The 20,913-nt window shown below is 43.7% G+C and overlaps 1 protein-coding gene across 3 annotated transcripts in view; it reads left to right on the forward strand.

Annotated features, from left to right (window-relative positions):
* Positions 1-20,913, forward strand: part of NPM1 (nucleophosmin 1) — a 367,407-nt gene that overhangs the window by 179,644 nt on the left and 166,850 nt on the right. For all 3 annotated transcript variants that reach the window (XM_044069094.1, XM_044069097.1, XM_044069095.1), the window contains exon 7: positions 7,433-7,505. In XM_044069094.1, the coding sequence (XP_043925029.1) occupies positions 7,433-7,505 (73 nt within the window). The remainder of the gene's footprint in view (positions 1-7,432; positions 7,506-20,913) is intronic.

The raw sequence follows: 20,913 nt of genomic DNA on the forward strand, positions 1-20,913 counted from the left end.
TTTATTGTCTAGGAGATGGGTTTAAGTATTTGGGTGTGACCACACCTTAAGGATTTTTGATGAGGGGATGGGATTGCTATGGGCCGATGAAGTCCGTGGAGGGGTTCTCCTTTGTGTAGGGGTATGCACAACTTTGCAGAGTGGGGATTCATTGCTCTGATATGTAAACATTTAATTAGGTAAACTGGGTAGGAGGTGGGTTCAGCTGCTATTTAGGTATGTTGAGGGTAGGTTGTCAGCTGCCAGGGTTGTGGGTTTTAGCCTGAGCAAGTATTTGTGTATTTTGTGTGTTGTGACTGGTTTTAAGGAGAATGTGTTGTCTAGTAGAGAGGTTAGGTTGATGGAAAGTTTTGGTTAGTAAGGATTTTGATGGAGTCAATGAAGTATTTATTAAACTGGGTAGCAATACATTCTAGGGGGTTACCTGCTGGCGTTTATATCACGTTCTCAAAAGATGAAAATAGCTAACGCTATTTCATTGGCCCCAAAACATGTAAACCTGAAAACATCAAACATTCAGAACTAATTTTTTTCCCATGGAAAAAATTACCCTGCTCCGAAACATACACACAACACAAGCACATCAAACAAACGTCAACCACGCATACACTTAAATTCCTACATCTAACACTACACTAAACTAAACATACACTATCTACCCACTTAACTTAAACCTAACCCCAAGGTCAGTCACTATCGCACACTACTAACCTGCACCCTAACTCACTTAAACCGCCCCTAACCCTAAAGTCCTGTCACTATCGTGCACATGCCTAACTTGCACCCTAACTGACTTAACCCACCCCTAACGTACAAACAATCGCACACTTACCTGAACCCAACCTGTAATTTTCTATCAGAGCTAAGAATAGCGAAGCCATAGAAATGGCCAACCGAATTCTTTCCCGAGGTAAGAATTTGCTATTAGCTTTGCTATTCTTAGCGTTTGCTGAATAGTGTTAGATATCAGAACATTCAAAGTTTTAATACTTCGATGTTCTGATATAGACCCACCTGCTGTTCGTTGAGGGGTCATAGTATAAAGTGGTCCAGAATTTTTGGGGATTATTTTGGTATTTAGCTTGCAAGCTACTGTAGTAATTCTTGGTCTTATTTGGGTTTTTACTTTCTTAGCTGGAGGTACTTCTGTTGAGTAACCATTTTTTTTTGGGTGGGTCAATTTGTGCCACACTTTATTCCTTTCTTTAGGAGTGATTTTGTCTGTTTAGTGAGCCAAGGAGAGTAATTAGATTTTGCTCTTATTCTCCTGATAGGGGCCATGTTTAAGATGTTTAAAAATGTGCTGTTAAAGTAGTAGACTGCACTGTCCAGAGATAGTTTTGAGGGGTTTCCAGTTGCAGAACTTAAGGGATGTTATGAAATCTTGAGGCCTGAAATTTTTGGTGTTGTGAATTTGGTAAGTAGATGGGATTTTGCAGGATTTGCATGGTGACATATGTATGTTGGGAGGTGGTCACTGAGTGAATCTGGGAGGGTACCAGAACTGTAGGAAACCTGGAGTAGTTGGTGAGAATCCATTCAAGGATAGTTTCCTTTTTAGTTGTTTTATCAAACCTTGTTGCGGTTTGAATTAACCCTTTTTTGTTTTCCTATCTTCCCTGGGAATGCTATAGCCAGTGGGAAGAATTTCATTATCAAGGATATCTGGTTTGAGCCAAGTTTCTGTCAGGAGGACTATGTTGGGGGAATATAGCGATATGCTTGCATGAAGTTCCTGTATTTTGTTTAAAATGTTTAAGTATATTCTGAGTAGATCATTACTTTTTATGGAAATAGAGTGGTTTTGAGCAATGATTGTGTTGCCCAGAAAGGGTGAGGGTCTGGGGTTGGAGGTGAATGTTACCACTAAGACTGAGTAGGATGGCTGTCGAGTAGTTCTTTAGGTGTTTGAGTATTAGTTCATTGTATTGCACGGTTGCCTGTAGGGTAGTATATTGGGGAACCGTTCGACTCTGCAAAGAGCTCGTCTACACTGCCCTCCCCGTGGTCTACAGTACTAGCACCTTTGCTCCATGTAATCCCATCCTGTGTCTGCTACTGCTTCTCCGTGTCAATCTTGTGTCCTCTTTTTTGTCTTTAATCTTGATTTAATGACTCAAACCTAGATTACCTTTCCTCCATTCGGTTTTACCTTGTTGATCAATACATTATTCTGTCAGTGAGCTTGAAGAACTAACTCCTTTATTGGTAAGCGCTTTCGTTGGCAAAAAATAAGCCAACTTCAGACCATCAAAACACATCCAAAATACACTCCTCCGTTAAAGTGTTTTTATATGTAGTACTAATCCAATTAAGCAATTATTTAAATAAAAAAGCAACCAAACATTTACTTGCTGAACCAAGAATTTGCTTTTGCCCAGATCTACCTAAATCAGCAAACCTTAACCACTAGACATTAACAGTCCTACCCTGTCTTAACATTAAAGGTTTCAACCAAACATCTACGTGAATGTTTGTTCAGAAAGGTAGGCAAGAGGGCGCGTGGTGTAATGGTCCCTCCGTGATCAAGGCATTCTCGGTTCTTTCAACAAGTTCAAATGAGCAGAGAAGCACTGCCTTGACAGTACTTTCCTGATATAACTGGTCACCAATGCACCCATACTGAAGTTTAAAGAGTGAAGCATGGTGAATCTAATTCTGAGGAAGCGATTCATATCGGTCTCTGCAAGAGGCCAGGAAACCAAATGGGAATTCCACCTGACAAGATGTTTGTTTGGAGCAGGGGACTACAGAACTGTCTGATTAATCTTCTCCGTGGTTATGTTCTGCATCCCTAAAGGTGCACCTTGCAGCTATCTGCCCAAGGGCATTTATAAGCCTAGCCCATAGTTATGTGGCTTTCGCCACCCCTTTAGTTTGAATAAAAACTATGCCTATCATTTTTCTGTGCCTCTGTCAAGCAGTGACACTGAAGTAATCCCTGGGGTATATCTGCGATCTCCCATCCATTGGTCAAGATTCCTCTTGAACAAGGCCAGCGAGGTGCTCTGCCTCACATGTACCGGGATTTTGTTCCACAGCATAGGGAGTCTCTGGGTGATGAAGCTGTCCCTCCAGCACGTTCCATTTATAACAGTGTCAAGGTTTAAGTCTCCCGCCCTTGTGGTTCTGAGGGATCTAGATTTTTTGAGGTGAAGCATATTCATCAAATCTGGGTTTGACATGGCCTTATATGTCAGGCACAGGTCACCTCTGAGCAAGCGGTATGAGACTGAATAAAGCTGGAGTTCTTTCAGTCGGGCAGCAGAAGACATATTTTTGAGACCCTTTATCCTTTTGGTGAGGAACTTTTGGGGCCTTTCAAGCTGCATCAGGTGTCTGGTCAGATACATTCCGAATGGGGCATTGTACTCAATCATAGGTCTAATGAGTGATGAGTACAGGGGGACGATGACCTCCCTTGATCTAGATGTGAATCCCTTCATGATCAGGTGGGCGATTATAGAAGGTTTTCCTAACTACTTTAGCAACATGAGTGTCAAACGAAAGACTACTGTCAACTTGGGTCCCCAGATCCCTGATGACTTTTTCTGTGCTCAGTGGATTGTCAGCTATATGGTAGCTAGAGGTAACCTTGTTTTTCCCGAAGGGTATGACTATGCATTTTTTGGCGTTTAACTTCAGGCCATGGCTCTGGCACCAGTTATCCGTTTCTGTGAGGCCCTTCTGGAGGATATCTGTGTCAGATGTGTTTTCGACTATGGCCCAGTTTGCAGTCATCTGCAAACTTTGTCAGCCATAACCCTCCTGTGTTTGCTTGTACTTCAGAAAAGTAGATGCCGAACAAGAGCGGACCCAGGACTGAGCCCTGTGGGGCACCACTTGTGACAGGCTTTGAGTCTGACATGGCTCCAGCAACTCTGACCCTGTGGGTTCTGTCGCTTAGCCAGTTTGCAACCCATCATGTGATGTATGGGTTTACATTCAAGCTGATGAGTTTTTCGATGATACCTGAGTGGGGTATTGTGTCGAAGGCCTTTGCCAGGTCGAGGTAGGCTGTATGGACTGCCTTTCCTCATCAATGGCCTTGGTGACTGTCTCGAAAAAGTCAACCAAGTTTAAGAGGCAGGATCTGCCTTTGACAAAGCCAAACTGGGTTGGATCCAAAGTCTGCAAGTTCCCTATGTCTTTATTTATGAGTTCCATTATGATCCTCTCCATGGCTTTGCAGATAAGGCTTGTCAAGCTAATGGGGCGGTAATTTCCAGGGTCTGTGGAGGCACCGCCCTTATGAAGTGGGACCACAGTCGCCGTGCGCCACTCCTTGGGTACGTATCCTGAGGTGAGGCTAAGATTAAACAGCTGTCCTAACTGTGGGTTTAATTCCTCGTTGAGTTCATGAAGCACACAGCCGGGGACACCATATTGCATATTACCTCTGCCCCCACCCTATCATCTGCTTGTACCACAGTCAAACAGCTTTTTCAGTAGTCCGCTTCTCAGAATCCCAAAAAAAAACCTGACCCCTGTTATTGGGACATGGAAAATTTTTGTCCTTTTGCTTTGGTAATGTGCAGAGTCCTAAAACAGTTTTCCATAAAAGCAAGGCCATCTTTATAACTGATCTCCCCTTTATGGTTAAAGTAGGCTTTTGCTTTATTTTCATCAAGCCGTACAGTTGATAAAATTCAAGACCTATAATGAGGATACTGCAGTTCAGTTGCACGTAAGTAGCTTGTTTAACATGCGAAGAACAAAAGGCTATCTTACTGGTTGTTAGGCAGGATAGGTGCTTTCTCAAAAAAACTAAATTGCGTTTTTGGACAAGTTGTGAAAAAATTTCAGGAAGGACCCAAAACTGCATTTTATCAATTCAGAGCATCAGATGCGGCTGCATGGACTAGGGGCCATATTTTCTCCAGATTCAGCCCAGGAGTAGTGGCAGCTGTTTCTGTTCAAGGTTGGCTAATTCTGCTACTCTTCTCCTGGGTGGTGTGACACTTGTGGTGAGGGTAACACGTTTGTAAAAAGTAAAGATTTTTATTTTGAAGAGTCACAGCTGCAGTGTAAGCATCCCACTTCATTTCCTTACTGACCACCACTTTACGTTCCACCACAGTTAAATCTGTTTTCATTGAGATGGAGGAGGAATTTCTCCCCCTGCTTTATCCGTTCCCTTATTGAGCAAGAATCTGGTACAAGGTACTTTCCTTGCCTCACTTTCAGGACTTGCAAGAGTCCATACAAGAGACCCCCTATGTAGTTTCTCAGAAGTGTTAACCTACGCCATCCTAGTCAGATGCAAGTCTGATTCTTCTGGCCGTAAAATGTTTTCTGCCTAGGCCGAGAATGCCATCTCAAATCTTCCCATTCAAGGCGTGCCTATTTCAACACCTTTTTAGAGACTGTGTCTTAAACATTTGGCCCATTTCTGTCTCTTTGGATGTCCCTTTCCGTGCTAAGGAAGCTAGATGGACAGAGAACTGATCCGCAGTCCACTGTTGCAGACTACTTGCTGAGGTTGCAGGACCCTAAGGTACACAATGTCGCCTCAGTTGCCTGCTATGGAGACCCTGTCGGAGATTGGTATGGCTCCTGGGTCCTTGTATTCTGCTGATACTTGTAGTGAACTGCAACTCTTGGTTTCAGAGAGATCTCAGTGTCCCCGAAATCTTGGGGAAGATTCCCTGCTCATTAATGGAGATTACATAAGGGTACAGACTTCCATGTTTCATCCAGGCAGACGTGCTGAAGAAGGAAAGACTAGGCATCTGTTCTCTCATTCAGCGGCCAGGGAGAAATGAGTGGATAGATCTCACAGGCTATTTAAAAGCTGTTATCTTTTGAAACCTGTCCCTTGGTTGTCTAAAACAGGCTACTCAAAAAAAACATGCTTTTGTTTCCTCTCAAGAACAAGACAGATTCCAACCCTTCTGTAGATTAACTGCATTCTCCTAGACAAATTCATTCAGATGGACTGTCTTCTGGATTCTTCTGAGGAAGCTTCCTTTTGTAGAGACCATCCAGAATATTATGAAATTGTTGGAATGGCAGTTCACTCAGATCTGTGCTCAGATATTACAGCCTCTTGGAAATAGTTACTTCTATCCTTTCTCTAGTCCCTCCTGTCCTTGAGGCTTTCCAGGACACCATTCAGTCCACCTGTTCAGCAGCCGACTCTCAAATCAGTAGCTTCTAAAAGACCAGGTTTTATAATGTACCCAATAATGTAAAATGTTTGTGCAAGAATTCTGTGGCAGATCCCCTCTGCAGTGTATCTTAAGATGAGCCTAAGCTTCTACCCAGTGCTGATGCCCTACTTACAGGCAGAGATAGCAGTGCTGTGGATGGGGAAAGGTTTACCTCTCTTTATCCTTGCTTTTAGGACAGATAACAACCAGACTCTGAAAGTACTTTCTCTCATGAACTCTTTGAGCAAGGTTGTGCTGGACCCTACAACAGTGGAGTCTAGGCAGCAAATGCTGGGTCTACTTTCCCAGGCCACTCAGATAGCCAGACAGCATTGAGTGCAGTTATGATGCTGCAGATGGCTTGTAGGGTAATCTCCAGTATCTGCAGAGATGCATGGCTTTGTAGTCCATTACAAATGTTTACTCTGCCTTGGACAAAGACTTGCTGTTTGGTCTTCACGTTGGCAGTCTATTCAGAACTCTCAAAGACCAAGGTAAGACCTTGAAAGACTGTAGGTCGATTCTGCTGTCCTAATTTCCTAGATACCATAGGAACTACCTTCTAAATCTATCCCTTTCATTAGAAGGGATTTTGGGACAGTTCAAACACCCCTAGGAAAAGCTACTCAAAGCACTGATCTGGTAAGAATAGTACAGCCTCCTTGTATGTTCAGTGGAACCACAAGATCTTCAAAACAGATCACTGCTTAATGTCAAAAACCTTACTTGATGGAGGGGGCAAGATTTCTTCCTTCACACCCACCTCCAATTCAGCCATGACTTTTTTTAAAGTCTTGTAAGTTGAACAAGTGTATGTAGTGTTTTTGAGTGATACTGCCATGCTTGGGGGATGGTTGTTTGGTCTTTTGCATCATTGTGGAGCATGTACATTCTTGTTTGGACCCTCCATGAAATTTGCTAAATTCTTATTGGTGGAAAGGCCAAACAGTTCCCACTTTGTTTTTTTTTATTTTAATTACAATTGAACCAGACTTAATGGATGTGGTATCACTGCTTCAAAATGTGCAGTGCTGACGTGTGGATTTTTGCTTCACAGGTAGTCGTCATGATTTTGAAGTGCAGTACAGATTGTGTCCTGCTTGCTTGAGGGTTGTTTGGGCTGGTCTAATGTGGCTGCCTTCCCAGTGTTTTGCATCTGTTTACTTGATACAAGTTTGTGTAGATTTTTTTCCACTCTGGAAAAACAGGGGAGCTGCTGCAACAAAACACTGCATATGTAATAGTACTATTACAGATTGGCTGTTTTAATCTTCCCACAGAGATGAAGATGACGAAGATGAGGAAGAATCTGAGGAGGACGAAGATGAGGATGAACCAGTAGTAGTAAAGAAGGTGAGAGCATTTTTACTATGGCATTGGTTGCTTTGGAGATCAGGCGCGTTTATTTCTGCTGTTTGAATTCTGACACTAAATGTTAATGTGTTGGTAATCGCTGTTTGCATGGTCCAGTAGACATGTTAAACGCTTGTATTTCCTGCTCAGTTTCCACAATTACTGGTATTTTTCATGTTGAGGTGTTGGGATGCTTTCTGTAATTAAGAGAAGTGGAGAAAAATAATCAATGGTGGGATCATTGCAGCAGCCAGATGTCTGCAGACTGCTTTGAATGCCTTTCATAGATGGCCGTCCTCCATGTTGCAGAGATGTTGGCACAGGCTACTCTGAGACCAGCACCAATCTTTAGCTGTGTCCTACACTTCAAAATGGGGGACTTTCTCAGGATCTACATTTTCTTTCAGCTACAGTTTTTCTTTTGGTGAGGCGCTGTTCATGTTGATGTACTTGGTGCATGAATTTCATGCTATACGCAAGTTTGTCCATGGAAGAGAACACCAAAATAAAAGTTGTATGCTTGTGACTGAACCCATATTAATAAAATGGGTATCTTTGAGCACACACTAGTGTCCTTTGGCTAGGAAACTCCTTTTTCACACCATTTGGGGATTGAGAGCTTCAGTAAGCTGAGGGGGCTAGAGGACTGAGCAGGATGTTTTTCACCTTAAACCTCCTGCAGTCCCACTTTACCAGAGTGTTGTGGTTCATGGGAGATGAAGGGTTAGTTTGGCATTAATAAAGTTCTTCATTTAATAATCACAAGGTACACTGTTTGATTTTAACTTTGAATTATTGGCTAGGTTTAAAATGGCCTTTCAGTAGAGTTAGCCTAGTATTCGTGTATGAACTGAGAAGCCATTGGCCCCAGCATCTGTTGTGCAGCCAGTCTGCTGTAGCTCCTCTGAATCTCAACATTTGGAATTGCCTCATCTTCATAACTAGACCTCCCATGTTAGTCGGTTGGGTGTTTGTGCCCAGCTGCTTATTGTAGGCCAAACTCCTCTGCAGACCTGAGATGAGCAGGAGGGTGTCTGTGTCATTCTTTAAGCATCTGGCTTGTTCCTGGTAGCCGCTTCCCCAGACAGTCCCTCACTGTTTTTGGATCAGATGTGTGGCAGTGCCTTCTTCCCCCAACTTCTGCACCGGCCGTTTTTGACTGGCAAAAGTTACCTTCTTCCCTGCTTACAGTTGCAAGGTAACTTGGGCGCAAGACCTTGTGTGCTTTGCAGATTTGTTCTTTAGATGCATCTTGGATAAAGATTCACAGACATTTGCTTCGCTGTCTGAAGTATTGGAGAAGCTTTTTAAACCTGCTGAGTGCGCTTTTAAGTTGGGTTCAAGAGATGTGAAGCTTGCAAAAGTGTATTTGTTTGGCCTAGATAATCTCAAGCCCACTGCAACCACCCCAGAATACATTGGGCGTTTTATCACATCTCTGTAGCAAGACTTGCAGCACCAAGGAAACCCAGCTGTTTTAGTAGTGGCAGAAAAGGCTGTGTTTGTATAAAAATCAAAGTGCTGAACGGTGCCAGTCCTACAGCTTCACCATCAAGGAAATCTAGGCTCTTGGATTGTTCTGGTAGGAAGATATGAATCTCTAACTTGGTGCGTAAGGGCTGTAAACTTCCAGACCTACTTATCAATTTTACAACATTCCATTGACGTAGCATTTTAAGTAAATGGAGGTGTCTGAATCCATAGAGGACTGGTTTTGTGTTGAAGCTCTGCTCAGACTACACATGACTTAGGCAGGCATATGTTGTAGGTATGGGAGTAATGCCATGTACAAAAATATTTGAGTTCTCTGTTTCAGGTAGTATTTGAAATGCAGGGGAAGACCTTTGGTTTGTGAAACTGTTCCACCAGCGCCCAAGTATAAAGTCTTGCTGGAAAACTAGCAGTCAAGCACAGGGAGGCTTACAAAAAAAGGCATCTGCAGCAAATTTTGATGGCATGGCACTGGAGGTAATGGCGCTTCTAGATCAAGATTTTAATGACTGCATACTGAACTGGTTCCATCCCTGTATGATGGATTGAAGTCCAAGCTAGTCTTTTAACCAGTGAGTGACTTGACACTAGGTGTCTGGGTGAAGGAGCTAGTGAGTACAGGGTACAAAATAAGTTTCAAGTCACCATAAATCGCTGTCGCAATGGCAGTACCCAGCTAACACGATCCAAGGAAGTGAAATGCTTCCTAATGTCGCAGACGCTACTCCTGTACAGGAAAATGTAGTCAACAGCAAAACGCCAGGATAAGTTCCATAAACAATGCTCCAAGTCAGGAAATCGCAGTCTAGAGTCCAAGTAGGTAAAACACAGCTTTATTTACAAAAAAAGTGAGCGCTTTCGCCGTTAGGCTTTATCAACAGCGTTTTTCTGTTGACTACATTTTCCTGTACAGGAGCAGTGTCTGCGACATTAGGAAGCATCATTTCACTTCCTTGGATTGTGTTAGCTGGGTACTGCCATTGCGACAGCGATTTATGGTGACTGAAACTTATTGTTTTTACTTTTTTACGCTGTCTACTGGTTCTCTTGTTGCTGTGTTTCTTGTGATTTTGCTTTACGGGGTACAAAATAGTTGGAAAATCTTTGCCTTTATGGGAACCAGTACCTGCGGAAGCTTGTGTAGATCACTGTTGGAGTTCACTTAAGGCAGTTTGGGCTGTCAGATGCCCAGCTTAACTTGTATTTTTCAAGAAATGGAAGTCTGTTAGAGCTGCACTAACTGATTACATTCCCTGCATTTAAAAGGGACTGTTCATCAGGGAGACTAGGGACTGGCTGCATCTTGTATATGAACAAGCAGGCACTACAATTTCTGCCAGACAAGAGGCTTTGTGTTGAATATATTTTAGGATATGAGCCCCATAAAAGTGGGCACAGCTTCTTGTTGCATGTGGTACAGATGTTAAGAACAAGTCAGACTTAAAGGTCCGTAACAAGGTATGTCCTTGTCACTGTTAAAGTATTTACTACACTCTAGGCTATCCTCAGTAGGATATCCCAGAATCTGGTCAGCGTAAAAGCCTTTAGCCTTTCAGAGTTGTACAACAGATGTCATGTGCAAAGCATAAGGTGGGTATGTGGTATATGTACTCTTTATCCTCAACTTTGTCATCAGTCTGAATGCTGCCTCTGAAATCGATCCATTTGCTGTTTTAGAGTCTGCTAAACTACCATATCTTCTAAAGTGCTCCATCTGGGTTCATTTTTTCCCCTCTTAATTTTGTTTTCATGTCATCCAGGAAGGGGAAAGTGGAGTGTGGCAGACAGATTTCCCATAAAGATGCACCAGAAATGCCTTTTGGGTGCTACATGACCATGCAGAGTGAGAGATTTCAGGAATGTTCTTCATTCCACATTGCTGCAGTCCTAACTATTGGGTAGTCCGCTGTCCAGTCGGCCCGAATACCAAAGTATATGGCTGACGTCGGTCAGGGCGCATTAGACTGACGTCAGTACGTCAGGGTACTAATGCGCATGACCGACGTCATATCCTCAGTCTTTTTTGCCGCATGGTCCGATGCAGAAGCAATTTTGCGAGTGCAGGTTGGCGTTCTGAAAATTTCTGAAGTCAGAGTTTCAGACAGAATCAAAGTTGGCTAAGTACCCCGTTGGGGAATATTTTGGTTTTTTCTTGCCTCAGTATTTAACCGGATGTCAGAAAAAGTGAATAACTGTATTTCTTGTGGGAAACAGATACCTCATAGGGATTACCATACTTTGTGTATACCTTGTTTAGGGCCTGAGCACGACGTTGTTGGATGCCGCTCTTGTGTTAGATTTAACAAACGCACTATTAAGAGAAGGTTAGACTGTGCCAGGTTAGTGTTTGGGAAGCGTTGTAACTATAAAATGCCGTTGGATGTTCCGGCAAGCTTCGCTAAAAGCGCAAGGACAAAACAGCAAAGCCTAGAGGGGAAGAACCGACAGTCCCAGACGTCGGTTCTTTAGACGGCTCAGTGGAGCCGGAGGTTTTGCCAGGTGTTTCTTTGGAGTCTCAGGGAGAGACTTTACTGTTACAGGATGTTTCCTCTCAGGTAGTAGGCCAGGCTGAGGGGCTACTCAGGTGGCTGTTCTTCCCTCTCTTCCTAAGGTGGTTAGGGCCTCCCCTTCTGTTTCCAAGGCTTCTTTAAGGGGCAGGCCAAGTTTTGCTTCAGTGGGGGTTTCTCCTAGTGCTTCAGGGTCTTTGCCTAAAAAACATATGCTTAAAATGGCAGAGGATTTGATTACTATGATAAGGGTTCTATGCCCCCTCCTGATAAGAGGCCTAGGGTGGAACCTGAGCTTGAGAGTTTTGAGCAATGCTCGGAGGCTTCTGAGTCTTCGGCTGAAGACTTGCAGGAGTTCCCTCCTTATTCTGATTCTGATGTGGATGATTCTACTCCTTCAGCTTCTCCTCCTGAGGATTTTTCATTTTCAGAGACTTTGCATTCCATGAGGGAGCATTTTAAATGGGAAGGCCAAGATTTCTCTGATTCCAGGAAAAGGCTTAGGGAGTTCTTGTTTTACCCCAGCATAGGCCTTTAGCTATACCTCCTGTTTTGAATGTGGTGGAAGATGTTTTTGCAGAGGCTTCTCTGAATCCTGATTCTTTGCCTCCTGCCCCAGTTAAACCGGATAGGTATTATAGGGTGCCTGAAGCTCATAAGTATCTTTTTAAGAGTCCTAGGGCAGACCCGGAAACTGTCTCTCAGGGGCCTAAAGGTGTAAAGGCCTCAGTTGTTAAAATCCTGTCCCTCCTGATAGAGGCAAGGGCTTTGGATAGATGGGGAAAGAAAGTGTATACTTCTTCCACTTTAGCCATGAGGGCGTTGAATTGTCAGTTCCACATGTTAAAATATCAGAATTATCTTCTTTCACGGTTGAAATCTAAGGTGGATGCTCTGGCGGAAGGTATTGACTGTAAAGAGTTGCAGGATTTAGTTCATGTGTCTGAACAGGTGGGTAAACATTCCTTGCAATGTGGTTTTGATGCTGTACAGGCCTCCTCCAGGGTGGCTGCCACTGGTTCTGTTCTTCGTAGGCACGCCTGGTTGAGAGATCAGAATTTAGCTGAGCATGTTAAGACAAGGATTTTGGATGCTCCTTTGCAATCTGATGTGTTTGGTTCGCCTGTGGAAGCAGTTTTGAAGAAAATGGAGAACAAGGCTAAATCTATGCAAACTGTTAAAGATTTTTTGCAGGTACAGCCTCCGAAGTTTAGTAGAAATTGGCCTGCTAAGGGTTGGACTTATCCTGCTTATGATTCCCAGTCTAGGGGTAGGTCTAGACGTGGTAGGGGCAGAGCTCAGGGTTCTTTTAGGCCTAGGACAGGGAGTTCCCCTGCTCAGACTTCTGGTGAGGGCAGGGGTCAGTCCTTTCGTAAGCAGACCCAATGACCTGCCTTTTCAGCTGCCAGTACATTCTCGCCTGGCAGCACCTTTGGGAGGAAGGCTGTCTCTTTTTTCAAAGAAAATTGGGATTTAATTACCCAAGACAGATGGGTTCTGGATATCATTCACCACGGTTACAGGTTTTATTTCCATACCTTGCCTCCCTTCAAAGGCATGCCAGACATTCCTCCTCTACAAAGACAAGAGGCGCACAAGCAAATTTCTCTGTTACTCCAAATAGGGGCCATTCAGCCAGTTCCTGTGCCAGAAAGGGGCCTAGGATTTTATTCTCGCCTGTTCCTAGTACCGAAAAAGGGGAACACGTGGAGACCAATTTTGGATTTATCTATCCTCAACACTTATCTGGACATTCCCAAGTTCAAAATGTTGACGTTACAACAGCTTTTACCTCTACTGGGCAAGGATCACTGGATGGTAACTTTAGATCTCAAGGAAGCTTACCTTCATGTGCCTATAAGATTAAGTTGCAGAAAGTATCTGCGTTTTCGAGCTGGAAGTTCTCATTATCAGTTCTCTGCATTGCCCTTTGGCTTATCTACTGCGCCCAGAGTATTCACAAAGGTTCTGGCTCCAGTGATAGCTTACTTCAGGCTAAAAGAGATTCAAATCTACCCTTACTTGGACGATTGCCTGATTCTGGCTCAAGAAAAGGAAGACCTTCTACAGCATCTGGAATATGTCATAGCAGTGCTAAGATGCCTAGGGTATTCTGTGAACGAAATAAAGTCCAGTCTAGTACCCTCTCAAGACATGTGCTTTCTGGGTGTGAGACTGAATACAGCAGCCCAGATGGCCTTTTTAACCCCGGGCAAACAAAAGAATCTTTCCAGTTACTTCCATCAACTATCTCTTCAGTCCGGGCTGACTGCAAGGACAGTCCTTCAAGCCTTAGGGTTCATGGCATCTTGTATTCTGGTGCTTCCCAATGCCAAACTGCATATGAGGAAGCTACAATGGTATCTCAAAAATGTATGGACACAGCACTGCCAGGATTTGGACACTGTCATTCAAATACCTTGCATTCAAAAGTAATTTTTGTGGTGGGCTCAGGAATGTCACCTAAACAAGGGACTCTCTGTGACCCGGCCAGAGGCGAGTCAGATTCTAACGACAGATGCCTCAGACATTGCTTGGGGAGCTCATCTAAATGGGAAGTGGATACAAGACAAGTGGCCTGCCAGACTACAGCATCTACATATCAACATGAAAGAGATGTTAGCAGTCCAGTTTGCATTAATGGCTTTCAAGGAGTTACTTCTTCCAGGGCAGGTGTTGATTCTAACAGACAACACAACTGTCATGTGGTACATCAACAAACAAGGGGGAACACATTCTTACCCATTGTGCAGGCAAGCAATGATTTTATGGGAGACTGCGCTCAGCTTGCAACTAACTCTTCAGGCAAGGTTTCTGCCGGGAGCACAGAACTCCTTAGCAGATGTGTTAAGCAGACAAATCATGGATCCCCACGAGTGGAAACTGGATCTTCATGTATTTCAAAAATTGACAGTGTCATGGGGAACTCCAGACATAGATCTGTTCGCTTCTCCACTAAACCACCAGCTGCCAAAGTTTTGCACAAAGAAGTTTCATCACACAGCTTGGAAAGTGGACGCTCTTTCTTTCAGTTGGGAAAATCTTCATGTGTATGCGTTTCCAGCTCTGCCTCTTCTTCCAAAAGTGCTTCTAAAGGTCAGACAAGACAAGCCAAGGATGATTTTAATAGCTCCAGATTGGCCTCGGCAGCACTGGTACCCATTACTGAGGAGTCTGGTAAGGAAGCCTCCATGGCCTTTACCCTTGATTCCTCACCTGTTGTCTCAGAGAGAAGGTCACCTGCTCAATGTCAAACTTCACTCTCTTCATCTAACAGCCTGGCATATTCTGTTTTGAAGGGCAGCAGGTCTCAACTTCCTCAACAAGTTTTAAATGTGATTATGGAAGCCAGGAGACCTAGTACAAGAAAAGTGTACGCAGAAAAATGGAAGAGATTTTTATTTTGGAGTGCAGCAAACAATTTGGAGATTTTGAGCCAAATTTGAGTGTGGCTCTTCAATATCTTACTGAGTTATTGGACAAAGGTTTGTCTTTCTCTTCCATTAAGATTCATGCTGCAGCAATTTCAGCTCACTATGATTGTGACCCACCATTGTTTTCGCATCCTTTGTTCAAGCAATTTCTTAGAGGGGCAAAGAATATAAGACCCCCAATAGAGCTCCTACTCCTGCTTGGGATCTCAATTTTGTGTTGGAGAAACTTACTCTACAACCTTTTGAGCCTGGCTACTGCTGAATTGAAATACTTGTCATGGAAGACTGCTTTTTTGTTGGCCATTACTTCTGCAAGAAGGGTTTCTGAGTTACAGGCCCTTATGGCAGTGGAACCTTTTTTGATTTTTCATAAGGATAGGGTATCTTTACGTACTAATCCTTCCTTTATGCCTAAGGTGGTTTCTAGTGTGGCTTTAAACCAAACTATTCATTTGCCTACTTTTTATGCAGATCCTCAAAATAAAGGGGAGAAGATTTTGCACACTTTAGATGTACACAGGCAATTGCGTTATTATTTGAGCAGGACTAAAGATTTTAGGCAGTCTCAGCAGTTGTTTATTTCTTTTGCTTTGAGTTCTCAGGGCAAGCCTGTGTCAAAACAAACTATTTCTAGATGGATTGGGTGTTGCATTGCATTTTGTTATTCCCATCATGGCAAGGAAATTCCAGCTGGGATTAGGCCTCATTCCACTAGGGCTACTGCCACTTCAACAGCATTTCTAAGGGGTGGCAACTAAGGATATTTTGGAGGCAGCTACTTGGAGTTCAGTGCATACTTTCTCTAAGCATTATCACCTTCCTCTCTACTCTAAGTCTAGGGCTGGTTTTGCCACTGCTATTTTGCAAGGCATGTTGTCAGTTCCTGCTTCCTTATGATTTGCCAGCCTCCCTTACCTCTGCTTTGGGATTCTACCCAATAGTTAGGACTGCAGCAATGTGGAATGAAGAACATAGTACAGTTTTGTACCTACCATAAATGTAGATATTCGAGGATCCACATTGCTGCAGTCCAATTTACCCTCCCTCCTTCCCCTCTGTGTTTAGGGGTGGTTGTGTAGGTGAGGTTATATTCTGCTATTTTTGTATATTCTGTATGTATATATGTATATATTTTGGTGCAGGTATGTTGGGAGTGTTTGGTTTTTGGCCTTATCTTTTCAGGGTCTTCTGACATCTGGGGCAAGAAAAGACTGAGGATATGACGTCGGTCATGCGCATTAGTACCCTGACGTACTGACGTCAGTCTAATGCGCCCTGACCGACGTCAGCCATATACTTTGGTATTCGGGCCGACTGGACAGCGGACTACCCAATAGTTAGGACTGCAGCAATGTGGATCCTCGAACATCTACATTTATGGTAGGTACAAAACTGTACTTTTTGTCAGTGTGAACGCCACAGTAGTCTATCCTTTATTTATTTTGAAAACCATCTGAAGCTTTTGGCTCAGGGTACCGTGGCAGAACCTGCTCTCCCAGAAAGTTCAACTGCCACTTGAGAAAAAAAGCCAGGAAGACGTGCTGATACTACTGGTGTCCAGCCTCTGTGGGATATCTCCAGTTGGATGTAGAACACAGGCTGTTTGGAGCTGTCTACCTGCACATCCAATTGTGTCGTGGGTCTAGAGGGTTCCCCAGATATTGGGGAAGAGGTGCCTGCTACCCTCATCGAATCTAGGCAGGGGTCTGAACATTACTAGATTACTTAAATCAGATTTTCCTTTAAAATGCATGGCTAAGGGTCCTCAAATTGTGGCTTGACATTTACTAGGACTTGAGGCCCTGTAACCCCCACAAGAGGTTCTGTCTGCTTCTGCTCCCTGGCTTCCAACTCCCCTAAAAGGCCTAGGGATTCTGATTCTTGTGAGGTCTTTGGCATATTCCTTCTAGATCCACACTCTTGCCTTGTTTCACTGTTCTTAGATTCTCCTTTTGAAGAATTGTCTTGCATGGATACAGTGGTCTGAATGATGGAACACTTAAGTTGGGACTGTTAGGTTTTTGATGATCCAGAGAGATTCTGAATTCTTGCATATGGACTTCCCAGACTTTTACCTAATAAACCTGACAGATTTTATAAAGTCTTTGAGGATCATGTTTAAGTCCTGCTGTTTACATGTCCCCAATAAGCTACCCAGACTGCTCTTCCAAGTTCCCCCCAATACCTGTCCGGAAGCAAATGTGTAATTTCTACTTTGAAAACCCGGCACAACCTGTGAACAAAGACAAAAAAACGAGGGTACTGAGGTCCAAGCCCTAAGTGTCCAAAAGCACATACATAGCAAATGCAACAACCAAGGTGGGTGAATGTAGGCCACAAATTCTATGTATTTTAAGTTTAATGTGTACACCGTTGAGCATTTCCATCCCTATTGACAAACAGGACTTCATCAGAACAAACATTTTCCCAAAGTGCAAATGCATTTAAATAGTAATGCAAAGGTGCTACAAATTAAGCTAATCACAATGCTTAAAATTAAAGTGAAATATGGTGTGTATTACAAATGAACACAAGGAAGTAACATAATTATAACTTGACTACTCTTAATTTTAATACACTGTTGGACAGTGTCATTTAATCCAGGCAGATTACTAGCATTTAATCTTAACTGCCACTGGAGTTCCCAGTACTATAAAGTGTCTTATAAGTCCTCCCTCTTGGGTTAGGTAAAACTTGTCCTAAAACAGAAATAGGTTTTATTTGTAAATGCAAGTTTGTACAATGCATTGATCTCTGAATTTGAATTTCGTAGTAGTAATTATAAATTCATTTAGTAGACCCAATCAGTTTTACCAATATAAAATGAGTGGCAGTAATCACAAAATAGATCACCCCTGATGTATTAACAATCGTACACGTTTTGTTCAGCCTAAATTCTTGTGGCATGATTAATTTTAAAAGTCACCCACAAAAATGTATTTGCAATGGTGGCAAAAACCTGGCCTTATCTTCTTGGCATCATTAATTGTTTCTCTGTTGCTTTTAAATTCATGTCTCTTAATTGTAAATTGGGTGACTGTGTCTACTCTAGCTATGCAGGTCACTAGTTAAAGATTCTACACATGCCATTATTTTAATGGCATAAGCAATATTGCTGAAATTAATTACCATAGAATTTTCACAATTTTTTGCTTCCATTACGGTTAACTGTTTCTTCCTTAATACCTCTGCCAAGAATTGGAGCAGAACTTTTTTTTTTTTTAAACCACCTCCGTTTTGATTTCTTCCAGTAATCTCACTTAGAGTATCAGGAGCTCCAGTTTGTGGCTTTCTTTCACCCTCCTTGGTTGTTCCATTTGCTGTGGGTGTGCTTTTGGGCACTTGGGGCTTGGCCCCTCAGTACCTTCTGATTTTTTTATACATGTTCTATTCCTATGCTACTGTATCCATAACACAAGGGAGTCTGCCTGTGGTCAACTCTCTTATGTCTGCCCATTGTACAGAAGATAGATGCTACCACTGGGGTGCGTGTGACATCTGTGTCGCTGCAGATGTCTGTCATAAACAGATGTCTGGTACAAAACATACATCAGCATGCACCTACCTCAGGACTTTTCTGCCACCTGTGACTGCCAACACCAGTTGTCGCTCCTTCAGAAGTGATCTCGTCTCATCTGACTTCAGAGTACCTCCATAGGGGTTTGTTTATCCTTTGCTACTGCCTTGGGGTTTCGTGTCGGGTAGAAAGGGCAAGTGTAGGTGTGGAAGGCAAATTCCACATAAAGATATGCATGAGCTCTGCCTGGTTTGCTTAAGCCAAGAACACTACCACACTACTTGTACTATTTGTCAGGCTTTTGTCCCCAAAACCCTAAAGTCACTTAGCAGCATTAAAATTGTACTTGGTTGTACTTGGAGAACCAACAACTCAAATGCTTGGCTAAAGCTATGGATCCAACATTTGGTTCCTCTGAGTCTCCAGTAAGGCCAGAAAGTCCAGGCCTGAACCGACTGCTGCACCCTCTTCCTGCCGTTCCTCTCCGGGACAGAAGGCCTGGAGTCAGAGCCAGAATTCTCTACCTTCCTTTGGTGGGTACCCTGGAGGAAGACACTAAAGAAGCAGAGGGTATGTCCCAGAAGGAATTGAAGGAATCTGTTGGTCGCAGAGGGGAACCTAGGCTCATTTCAGAGGGCCCATGTGGGTGTCTGTGGAATTGTAGAGGATGTCCACACAATCGTGGAGTGCCAGCCTATGTTCGGCTCTCCGACTCTTCATTGCATTTCAGAGACTTCAGTCGCACAAAAAGAAGCAAAGGATGAGATCTTGCTCCGTCCCAGATGCCTGCAGCCTCCAAACAACTTCCTGGCTGGTAGGCCTTCACCCAAGGCCTTCTAAATGCCTTCCTTGGCTTTACGCTTGGCTCCTATTTTGGTCCAGGCCCCTACTGCCTACCCCAAGTGTCAACTTGTCCAGGATGTCTCGTCTGAAGGATTCAACAGGTGATTAGTCCCTCACATAAACCTCCCAGATTGCTTCTCCTCTGGGTGTATGCTTCACCCAGGGAGTCCAGTGGCACAAATTCCCCTGGAGAAGTCATTACTTTCGAGAAACATATTTCTCAACTGAAGGAATTCAAGTGGGGCAGCAATCAGGTTAGAGACCTAAGTCTAGTATGACCTTTACTCTCCTAACCAGTCTGCTGTTCCCCAGTGCACCCTGCTTTTTTGGATGCCTCTCTACCTGCTTCCAAAAATCTAGACTCCCAGCCTCCTGCACCCCAGAAACCCTGACAGGTTCTGCAAAGTCCCTGAGGATACAAAATTCCTTTAGAAAGCTTCCTCTGCAGACCCTTCAGTCATTACTGTGGCTGCAGACAAAACTTTTAAATTACTCCCTTCCACCTCCCTCCTGCCCTGTGATAAGGAGAGCAGGTTAATGGAGTGCCTGGGGAAAGTCTACACTTCTACTACTTTAACTACCGGATCCACATGACCAAATACTCCCTGGCTCTGTTGCTGAAGTAACTAAACAATTGGAGGATCTCTGACTCCCAGCCAAGGCAAAAATCTCCACTATTGAATTCCTGCACTCAGGTTACCAAGCACTCTTATCAAGTGCAGTTGTGATGCAGTAGAGGCCTCATCTAGGGATGCTGCCTCTGGATCTGTTAGGTGATGCTCCTGGCACAGGTTGCAGCCTCTGTCAACTCCTGGAAGCACCCCTTGACCAAATAAATTTTTGGTTCAGCTGCTGCTGACCTCTTCAAGGCCGTTCAAGAGAAGGGCAAGGAACTGTAGGATCTGATGCCCATCTTTGTCTCACTGGTTCCGTTCTTCCAAAGAAACTACCCTACCAAAACAAACTCCAACCAAAAGAAAGGATACCAGAAAGCAGCCCTCTTCCAGGTCTGCTCCCTGTACTCTGGCTTCCAAATGGCCCTTTCCAGGGCAAGCATGGTAGCCTGTGACTACCAGGTATTGGATCCAGACATCCCACTTTCCATGAGTCTCTCTCCTTCCAGGCTTGGAATTGGGTTACCCAGGACTCTGGGTCCTCTCTCTTATAAAACTGGGATATTTCATGACATGGGAGACCAAACCTTCTCCCACAGGCATTCCTCAACCCCCTTGAACTGGCTTTCTTTCCACTGGTTCTTAAAGAACTCCTCACACACACAGGACTTTACACAAGAAGTCCATGTCGAAGAGAAAAGGGTGTTCCAGGATGTTCCTAGTTGCCAGGAAAGAAGGTCCCTGAAGACCAATCTTAGATTTGTCCCATTTCAACACCTTCCTCAAAGTTCCCTCCTTTCTGCTGATTACCCTCCCTACCCTTCCCCTGATCCTTCACCAGGCTTTCTTGGTATCCTTGGATATAAGATGCCTACTTACACATCCCAATCCATCCCCTCTTCAGGAAATTCCTTTGCTTCTCTGGGTTCTGCACATTTTCAGTTATGTGCTTTGCCGTTTGGTCTCTCTACAGCCCAAGAGTGTTTACAAAATGCTTTGCAC

This window comes from Protopterus annectens, chromosome 4.part0 (assembly GCF_019279795.1).
Source record: "Protopterus annectens isolate FY-2018-M chromosome 4.part0, PAN1.0, whole genome shotgun sequence".
In the NCBI taxonomy this organism is placed as follows: domain Eukaryota; kingdom Metazoa; phylum Chordata; order Ceratodontiformes; family Protopteridae; genus Protopterus; species Protopterus annectens.